At 50.6% G+C, this 10,241-nt stretch overlaps 1 protein-coding gene across 1 annotated transcript; it reads right to left on the bottom strand.

Moving 5' to 3' along the window:
- Nucleotides 1-7,129: 7,129 nt before the first annotated feature.
- Nucleotides 7,130-8,714, bottom strand: LOC139046867 (uncharacterized). Its single transcript, XM_070520788.1, has one exon. It carries the CDS (start codon nt 8,580-8,582, stop codon nt 7,413-7,415), a length of 1,170 nt encoding a protein of 389 aa, XP_070376889.1. The 5' UTR covers nt 8,583-8,714; the 3' UTR covers nt 7,130-7,412.
- Between the last annotated feature and the right edge of the window lie 1,527 nt (nt 8,715-10,241).

The raw sequence follows: 10,241 nt of genomic DNA, 5'->3' as shown, positions 1-10,241 counted from the left end.
CTGTGGTGTGCCTCAGAAGCCTCAGGAACCAGAACTTCTTGAAGCATTGGTGATTCAAGAGATTCCAAAATGTCCTGAGGCGCCACAGACTCATGCGACGCCGAAGACAGAGTCAATGCTGGCGCTTGTGACTCTTTACCTGAGGGCGATGGCACTTCAAGTGATGCCAGATCGAAAAACTGGCACATTTTTCGTTAAGATGTCTGCAGCGCTTCGCTCCTCACTCGGTGGGTGGAAGGTTGGGAGACGTCCTGCATGTGAGCGTAATACGGTTTGCACATATTGTCAATGTGTAAATAATGTGCCAGTGTGAATGCAAAAATATATGAAGGCTCAAGTCCGTCCACATTTGTTTTAAGGTGTCATCTTATTAGAGAACGCCGAAGCTGAGTCAGTTTTGTAGGGACAAAAGTGGCTTGCCTACACAACCAGAATGAACAGCTTCTGCACGCGCTTAAGTGTAGCTTTTGAATTTTTTTTCTGTTTTTGCTTCTGATGCATTTAAGCGGTTCTTATGAGATCTGCATACCTAAAGCCTGGTGATACCTTCTATTCAACACAGTGTATGATATTTGGAATGTTTCAGTTTCAAAATAATTAGCAGGAAGCATTCCACTACAGTTAATCAGTAATACCACTTAATAAATTTTATGTTGAAAGACATACGCTTGCACTTTCTAAGCACAGAGTACTAGTATTGTTAGATCTTGCTTTATTGTAAGGCTCTCTCCTGTTCCAGTTTTTCTACTTGAAACGTTCTTGGCTTGTAACTTTGTTTTCCTTTCATTTGTTTAAAACTTCATCTCATGCTAAACTGTTTTTCTTAACTGAATATGTGTCTAAACATAATGTGAAGCTGCGTATGAAGTAGTGCATTTGTTGTTTGTATTTGGGAAGTTACGTATAACGATGCTTGTCATCTTGCCATCTGCCTTGTAAAGGGTGTTTTGGCCCAGTAAAGCTGATCTTAGTGAGCAAACCCTTCCAGGTTTCTTAAAGCTAAGCTTTTTTTGCCTCTATGCGCTTTCCCACCGCTGCTGCTACTGCCTTGCCAAATAGCTCTTACTGAATGCCTCATGCTGATATTAATGTAGTCGTTGAACCATTGTCATCCCAGCTGACTACTGGCTACTGTCTTGCACGAGTGACCAGTACCGGACATAGTGCAAATACCGAATATAATAATGTAACCAGATCGTGGTTTTGACATGTAAAATTTGAATAATGATTTCTTGCACAGTGAAAATGTGTTTACCTGCCTCATCTAGACTTTCCTCGGAAATTTTGCTAAGCGGGAACAGCGTTCTCCACAAACATCATGAAAGCTTCGCTTAAGCAAATAACCACAGCGCTTTTGGTATGTGCTGAATAACCGCAAGCAGATAATTAGGTAGGCACACTGCTGAGCAGACACAAAAGCAAGCATTATCAATTATACAGCTGATTATGTCGTTGGTACTATGGGTCATTTATTCCTACAGCATGAGGGCACTGAATGAGTCCTTGAGCAAGCTAGTGTTGCGGCTCAGGGTGATCCCACCGCTTGTCACTGGTTTGTTGTGGCCCTCTGGGCGATCCCTCCGTTAGCAACCAGCTTGTTGCATTTGAAGGCGATCCCACTGCAAGTGACCTGTCTCTCGAAGATCTACCGACATTCCTTATTGGGTAGCGTGGCGTTGTCGGCGAGCTGCAGGCCTCCGGTAGACCATGGCGACCGAGCAAGGGCGAGACGACGTTTTGCTAGTGCGAAACGTGCACTGTTTTATTCCATGGTAGTTGAAAGAAAATAAGAAGAAAATGAAGTAACTAGTATGAAGTACATGGCATGAAGTCTATGAAGTCTATATCGTCTCTCTCACAAATACAATTTGGAGCCCCTTAATTAGGCTCTCTTACAATGGTGTGGGCGGGATCTTGCTTGCGTCGATGACACGTGCCAGGCACAGAGAGAAGGCCCCTCCTCCTGCAATACCAGGCACGGGTAGGAGAAGTCGATTCTCTTTTCGACGAATCTGAGGGGAGCGGAAGAGTGAATGACCTTTCCGGTGCTCGTGGGCTCGGGCGCAGCGGGTAGAGTGAGCGAGGAGGTAAGCACGCCCGATGCCATGACCGTTCAAAGGGGAAGGGGAGGTCGTCGCAACCGCGGTGCCCGTCCTTGTTGAAACGGGAAGGGGATGACGTATGGCCCATGGCGTCAGGCCATACCTAACACTAGGTAAAATTTGAGGGTCTGTGATGAAGCACAGATTTGCACACTGCTGGCAAGGAACAAAATGCAAAATTAAAGTTGTTCATTGCAATGCCCCAGACACCTGTGAATATAGCAACATTCAATACTTGGCTAAATACTGCCCATCAACTTGCATGCGGCCTTCTAGGATCAGAGCACAGAACCAAAGGAAACTACCTGCATCTTTTGCGTTTCGTTTTTGTGTGTACATCATGCAAGTCCTTCTCTTTTTATTCATCCTGCTAGTTTGTACGTGATATTATCTGTACTTCTGTCTTATGCTTTATTATGTTAGGTTTTTATGTGCTATTTTACTTGTTATTTTGTACCTGTATTTCTGCTTTCTCTGCAACCCACTGCAAAGCCAGACTGGCGTGGTGGGTACCTAAATAAATAAATATATAAAGCCATCCTTGCAGTGCTTATATGTCCCCTTACCGGATCACATTTAAGGAAATATGCAATAATCGGAGCAGCGATGCTGCACAAATCTTTTATCGCCCATTAGACCAAGCTGAATATAATGCATACTGCGCGTCGATTTACTTGTGTAAGCACAATTGTGAGTCGATCTTCATAAATGCTGCGCATTGCCAGTCGTAATACAAACATACGGCATCGCCAGTCGACGTGGTAAAGAGAAAGCACTAGAATCCCGTGTTTAATTTTTAACACACCAGCTAAGATGCAAGCTTCAAAATCACTTACGGTCTACACTCCAATGTGTAGCGCAGGAACTTCATCTAGTGGAAAAACAGCCAGATGACGTCGTCTGGTACGGTGCCGCTCTTTTCTTTCTGAAGCGTCTTCCAAGGCGCCGAAATTTATTCCCCAAGGACTTCCATCACTTTTGCAGCGCTGTGATAACGTCATCTGCACAGATGAAACGCGTTTTCGACATCTGCGAGTCGGTTTATGAGAGAGGCAGCTCATACCGGTTCCCCACAGGGTTTCGATCGCGATCGAGCGCGATCAAATTTCTCAGTCACGATCGGTTCTACGTAGATACCGCAGTACAGGCAATCGTGATCACAAAATCCGATCCCGATCGGGCTTGATCGCGATTGAAACTGCTCCGGTATGACGCCCGTTTAAAATTTCGAGCACTCATCTGTTGCGTTGGGCATGACGTTCCACGAGCACCGCGGTATGTGCTTGTTCTTGTGGCGCTTGTGTTTCGCCTGCCACCAAAGCGCAGTTCGAGCCTCAACGCAGGCGATCAGCGCTTAGTTGTTCATCGTCTCCATAGCCTCTGTGTTCTATAGCGACACGAAACCAGCAACTACTCCCGACGTATCCGTACAATTCTGACACGTAAACAACCTTTCCGAGCCGCCGGAAGTGTACTTGCGGCCCACGTGGCGTCGGCGCACAAGCTTCCACTTCCGTCGCGTACGCTCAAAATGACGCCCAAGGTCAAGACCTCCTTGACGCGCGCGATTACTGCGCATCTGCCCTTTCTAGACGAGTAGGACAGGCGCACACGCCCTCGCAGATGCGTGACGCGTAGCCAGGCGCGCACGATTAACCGCGTGTGGTTGGGGCTTAAGGCGCAAAACACGAGATAACGGCTTATAATGAAGAGAATGTCATTAGCGCACCTGGCGCCGTTTGCAGTACTTTGCTTGCGTCATCAATGCGCCTTATGCCGCCGTCGGCAACGGTTCGTGTCGCCGCAGCGCATTCGTTTGCACTGGCCGGATCTTGTTTCGCAACATCGACAATGACAGAGGGCTGCGTGAAGGTGAGCAAGTGGCACTATGCTTACGCATACATAGACAACTCCCACAGGTGTTCCTGCGTGAATTTTTGGTTGTTGTTTAGAGCGCGGCTCCTAAACGCGCGAACGCGCTCGTGCCCCGGCTCGCGCGTTCGTCGTTGTCTTCTTCCACAACTGGCTCCGATGCCGCTCATCGTGCCAGCGTTCCCACACCTCCTTTCCCTCGGCCAAAGCGCTGATGACACTGGCACGGGAAGTAAACGTCGTAAGCGCAGCGCATAAGAAGGTACAGACACTCCGCGCACTTTGTCCACGTCGCAGATCGCTGGCAAGATACGGTGGCGGCGCGGCCGCGCCGTATACGCAGCAGCCGCCGCGATAGAACGCCCGTCATAACTGCTATCGCAATAACAGTGCCGTAACGTAGACCATGACCGGCCGCCACATCTTGCGAGAGCTCAGCTACTTCCCACCGAACACCCAGGATCCACCGGAGTTCACGCCGGTTCCCCGCGAGCTCCACGACCTGATCATGGTCGTACCCATTCCGCGAAACATATACATCCGGAACACAATCGAGGCAGGCGCCTAGCCCGGGCGACCGCATTCCTCAAACGCATAAACAAGAAAGCGGACGACGTCGCTTTCGTGGACGCCGCCGCCTACCGATGCAACCGAGCCTTCGCCGTGGTAGCGGTCTTGTCCTCGCAGCGAACCCGAAACGTTGCCACGGTACTCACACGCGACCCCATGGTGGCGGAGCAAGTGGCCATAGCCCTGTCAATGCTCGACGACACGCGAAAGACAATATTCAGCGACTCGAGGCCGGCTATTAAAGCGTTCGAAAGAAGAGTCGTCTCCAAGCAAGCGTTATGCGTCCTCCGCGGCGCGGATCCGAACACCCTCAAACACCACACCGCCATCTGGTTTCCGCCCACCTAGGTCGGATCCCAGCGCCCCGCCCAACCTCAACGAGACAGCCCACGACGCTGCGCGCGCGATTACCGACCGTGCAGTCACCCCCGGGCAACCGCGTCTTGACGAGTTGGAGGCGAACCGGGAAGCCCCAGTAACGTACAATGAAATCACCTAACAGTATTACTTGGGACGACGTCTATTTCCGGCCCCTTACCCTAAACAAAACATTCCACAGGCGCTAACGCTACGCTTGTTACAAACACATACCTATCCCAACCCCGCCACCTTGCACGTCATCTTCCCGCACGCTGTTAGGAATGGCTTGCCGAGGTGGCAACATGCAAGTTTTCTCAGCCAGCTGCGAGCGTTGCGAGCTTCCCCGAAAAGAACCATGGAAGCCTATCACAATTGCTGCTGTGACTCATTTAGTAGAGACCTCGAAGTGCCGCTTCAAAACCCCCTCGGCGCCGTTGTGACCAACGCGATCGGCAGACCAACTATTGTTGCCGAACCCGCTATGGCCGACATGGTCTCTCTGCAGCAAGAAGAGCTTCCCTAACAAAAGGGTGCTTTGCGGTACGTGGGCCCCAGGATTCGTCACAGTCTCCTGACACACGTGGCGACTACAGCACGCAAGACAATGGACAACCAGCGGCCACGCTGTGGGGGTCAGCTCGGGGAATATGACACTGCCTTTCAAGACGTAACCACTGAGTTCTGCGGGGCCCGTCTCATCTCGGAGGGGGCAGCGAAGCCTCTGCGGAATGTGTGTGTGTAAACCCCCTCCCCCGTTCCCTCAAAGGAGGGCCGGCTACGAGGACTTTTTACGCTGACTGGTCGAACGTTTCCCTCACCTAGGGATCTAGGGAACACGTAGTGTGTATAAGCAGCTGTTTGTCGCTGCTAGTGTGTGCTCGTCATCGTGCTCTGTGCTCGTGCTCGAGAAGCAGTGTGTTTGGAGCTTCGTGCTCGTATGCTGTATGCTTCGTCTTGCGCGCTCCATTTGGGAGCCACTCTAGACTGTCGAATGTCTCGCTTGTTATAATGTAAAATATGTAAATACATCCTGTACGCCTAGTCCTGTCCCCCCAAGTTCCTCCCTACGACCTACAACCCATACAGCTGGTGGCAGCGGCGAGATCGTCTGACAACTCCTACAACGTCTACCCTGACGATGCGTGCCCCTCGTGCGGGGTCACGGTGGCCCTCGCAGACGTGCTTTGGAAGTGCGGAAACGCTCTGCCCAACTCTACCTCCGACAAGTTGGAGAAGACTCTACGAAGCCTGCTCCTACAAGGCCAGCAATAGGCTGTCCAGCAGGCTCCCTCAGGGGCCACCAGGTACTCCCTTGTCGGTCCTGCGTGGGAGACGCCCACTGCGCGCTGACGTGCGTCCTGCAGGAGCTTTATTAAAGTTTGTCTAATCCAATCCCCCTATTTTTCTCGAGTACAACTGCTGATTCCGGGTTATTATGGTTCATTTTTCAGTTTTCTTTTTCTCCGACTTATAAAAAATTCGCATTAAAGGAGTGTTGTTCGTGAAGTCGCGGTGAAACCTGGCCGTCGGAGTTGAGTTTGCCGCCAGCCGAAGGGTGTGGCTCATCAAACAATTGTTGTGCGTGTCGTCGCTTGTATCCACGCCTTCGTATCCTTGTCCTTGTTGTTCTTTGCGCTGCTGAACGACGGCGGTGGTTGCAGTAGCTTTGTTCTTGGTATGGTTCCGCGCTTGGCAAACTTCTCCACGATTTGCTAATCTGGCCGCCGTTTGCTCCAGTGTTTAAGCAGGCAACTTTGCCGTTGCTTGAGATTTCGTAGCCTGCCATGTAACTGTATCTACTGGATAATTCGATTCGTCGCAATAGAGCTGGAGCGCCATCCATGGCAAGACTCTGCGGCGGCCAAGCGCCGGCGAAACAGCGGTGAAACCCTCGCCTAGTCACGTGGTACCGCAGCAGCGAGGCTCCGAGCAAGCGCAACTGCGACGCCTCTCCGCAGCGGATCACATGGCATGACGTCACCCCTGCCACACTTCCGCTACAGTGACTCGAGGTCATTGCGACACGATCATATTTAATGACCTTCGGAGACTGCGTAGGAGAACTTTCGCTCTAAAAATAAAAACGCCATATTGCGTAAATCACCCCAGAAACAATAAATGTACGGCCGCAGCAGCTACCTCCGATCTATAAACCCATTGATTAAATTGCTGTGAGTTGCCTGCATGTGCACAGTACCCTGATAATAGGAACCAACATGTGATGAAACAATTACTGCTCTCAAGGGATTTATTGATATGAAGCGAACCGGCAATGTCAACTATAACAGACGTAGTAGCTTCAACAATCAATTCACACATACAATGCATTAGAAAAGAAAGCTTTTTTCAGTCACCAATCTCAGCGTTCGCGTCAGAAGCCCACAACCGACCGAGGCGAACTCCACATTCTCGGCGAGACAACCTGACGTGGCATGGCTTCTGTACATCTGTGAACTTCATTCAGTGTAGAAATGGGCAAGAAGACGCGGAAAACGTTACTCCGCTTCGTCAGTTGAATTCTACATTGACGTAGAGGGCGCCTTTTACAACAAAGCCTTCGAGTTCAAGGTCCTTCCAGTTCTTCTGTTCTGTCATGACTCCCATATTCGGAACATCAGTGCGCGGTTTTCTCACAACTTCATAACCCTTCATACGTGACGTGACCTTGACGTCCTTGGTTTCATCTATGGGGTGTGCGATTATCACCGTCACCTTTTTCGAGAAGGGCCACTCGAGGCTGTCGTCCCACTCCCCGTCGCGGAGGAACACAGTGAACCCCACACTCACCTCTTTATCTTGCGACAACAAAAACTTGCACTGTAGCTTGAAAGTATAACCACCAAGCATGTAGACTTCACTTAATAGGCAATGTTCCTTTCTTTCCTGCTTGAGTGAGTCGCGGGCAGCGTACACATTAGCGAATTTCAATGTAGTAATGAACGCGCCGGGCTTTGACGCCGCACGGAAAGGACCCAGTGTCAGCGACTTCTTGATCGATGATTGCCCCGAAACGCCTTCTCGGTCCACGCCACTCACCTTTTCCAGGAACCCAGACAATGCACGGTCGAGGCTGGCGAGTCTTTCAACTAATCCGTTCGCGCCGTTTACAAGATCGTCGTCTCCGTCGCGCTCGCCCAACGCCCGCTGCCGCAGGCTTTCCAGTTCTTCCTTAATGCTTCGCACATCTTCGACGGCCGTTTGCACTAGCGCGTCACACGAGGATTGGAGCGGGGCGTTTCCGTCGTAGCACTGCCTGTAGTGATCCACGGCCGCTTCGCACACGACGCTCCGGTGGCACTTGGCGCACTTAACGTCGAAGCTTCGGCAATGACGCAGGTGGTCTCTCAGTTCGGACAGTTTGCCGGCGAAGTTAGCACACTGCTTACCGCCTACGATGCAGTGGACGCGCAGCTTCTCCAGGTCGGACAGCTCGAAGCGAAGCCGCACAAGTTCGCCTTTCGAGAATGTTCTTCCGTCGAAGGGGCACTCCATTCTTTTGAACACTTGGCCTTGGCATTCTTCACACAAAACGTCACCGCAGGGTAACAGCTCCGAACTGGAGGGCACTCGGGTGCAGACGCTGCAGACGCGACTGGGCGGCAGGGGCTCCGTGAAAGCGACTCGTCGCTGGTCGAGAAAGTCGCTGAAACCTGACAGTGTGTACTCCCAAAACGCCATTGTCGTCTCCGGTTCTACACTACGGTGTGGCGCAAACGACAGCACGGCTATCAACCGAGCGATACGGAACAGAATGGGCGAGACCGAGACTCAAGTGCGGCGACCACTCGAGAAAGAAATTCCAACAAGAGCGGACACTCCCCTAGAGCCTAGCGGCCGAATTGACTGCAGCTCACCCAGCGGATGTGATTAACACCTTCCGGTTTCGGTTTCATGTGCGCGCATTTTGAACGCCGGTTGGTACACGCCAGGCCGGCTCCCCTGATCCGCGCGGCATTCTTTTTTTTTTCGATTTTACTGCTGAACCATGCGCGGCCTTGGCGCGGAATTGTTTTATTATTTAGTAAAAATGATTCCGAACAATATTTGCAAGCCTCCACTGAAACTGTGCCATGCGCAATTTCATAAAGAAAACGAAAGACGACTTCTGAAATGATAAAATGTTTATACTGCTCTATATAAATGCTCGTTCCGGGCTTCTTGTGCATTCATCCAAAGTTGTGGCACCAGGTAAGCAGTAGTCGTTGCCGTACGAAGCTTCACAGGATACCACCAGCTCAAAAAAAAGTAAATTACAAGCATTTGTCACCATGATATATTCACCTAACAGGAATATTGCGTGTAGAGGCGAAGCGTGCGTAAGTGGTGAATGAGCGGCATTACAGATAAGTTATTTTACACACATTTCGTAGCAAATAGACTCCGCCAAAACAATGCCATAAAATCTGAACATAACATCCGACTTTAAAGCACCCTTCCCTTCCCGGAAATTATTTCCTGCGCTTTAAGAGCACAATTACACGGGTGACTGTGCGTTTCCAAAACAACTTGGCATCAGTCGAGGCGATGGTACGCCAACTACACAGAGATGGCTACAACACAGGCTGTCAGCCAGACCACGTTACACGCTCGCAGAATGCCTTCTAGTCGCACTCAAGGCAGATTTGTGGGTGCAAAGCCTGTTTTCAGTCGCTCAGAAGATAAATGTCAAGTTCTTGAGCACCTCGGCGTTATCTTTTACGCGTCCTGCCGGCGCAAGCAACGCACTCCCGCGTTATCTCTCTCGGCAATCGCTCGTCGCGTTTTCGAAAAGCGTGAGTACCGAAATAAGGTATATGTTGTGGCAGGGCCATAAAAAGCGTCACAAACGTGTCCCACTAGAACTCAGTAGGTGCGAAACTGCGGCACACAGCCGAGCTGCTTTTCGCTAACTGTACCATTACGCTGAGCGCGGCCACTATGCTTGAAGATTAGCCCGAAATGTAGTGAAATTAGTTACAACAAAGTCTGGGGTCAGAGCATGCGGCAAACCTTGTCCCGGTAAGTTTCAGTACACGCTAAACTGCGTCACACGGCCCAGGTGCTTTTCGTCGCAAAGCCAGGTGCGGCGAGCGTGCCCAAAGATTACCGAAATAAGTTATATTATAGCTTGGGCTCATAGAAAGCGTCGCAAACATCTGCCAGTGTACGAGTAATAAACTCAAATTAACTAGGCCTGGATGGCGGCGCTGTTTTTCAATAACTGCGTCACTATACAGGTTCAATTTTGTGCAGTAAGCCTAAGAGGGTTTGAAGTGCGTCCCAGGCAGTGAAACAAAATTGCTCACCTTGCGGTAGTCCAGTAGTGGTAGTTAGCAGGCTCAACATGGCCACAATTAG

This window comes from Dermacentor albipictus, chromosome 6 (assembly GCF_038994185.2).
Source record: "Dermacentor albipictus isolate Rhodes 1998 colony chromosome 6, USDA_Dalb.pri_finalv2, whole genome shotgun sequence".
Classification (NCBI taxonomy): Eukaryota; Metazoa; Arthropoda; class Arachnida; order Ixodida; family Ixodidae; genus Dermacentor; species Dermacentor albipictus.
Note: the sequence above shows the minus strand (reverse complement) of the source record. Positions and strands in the feature narration are given on the sequence as shown.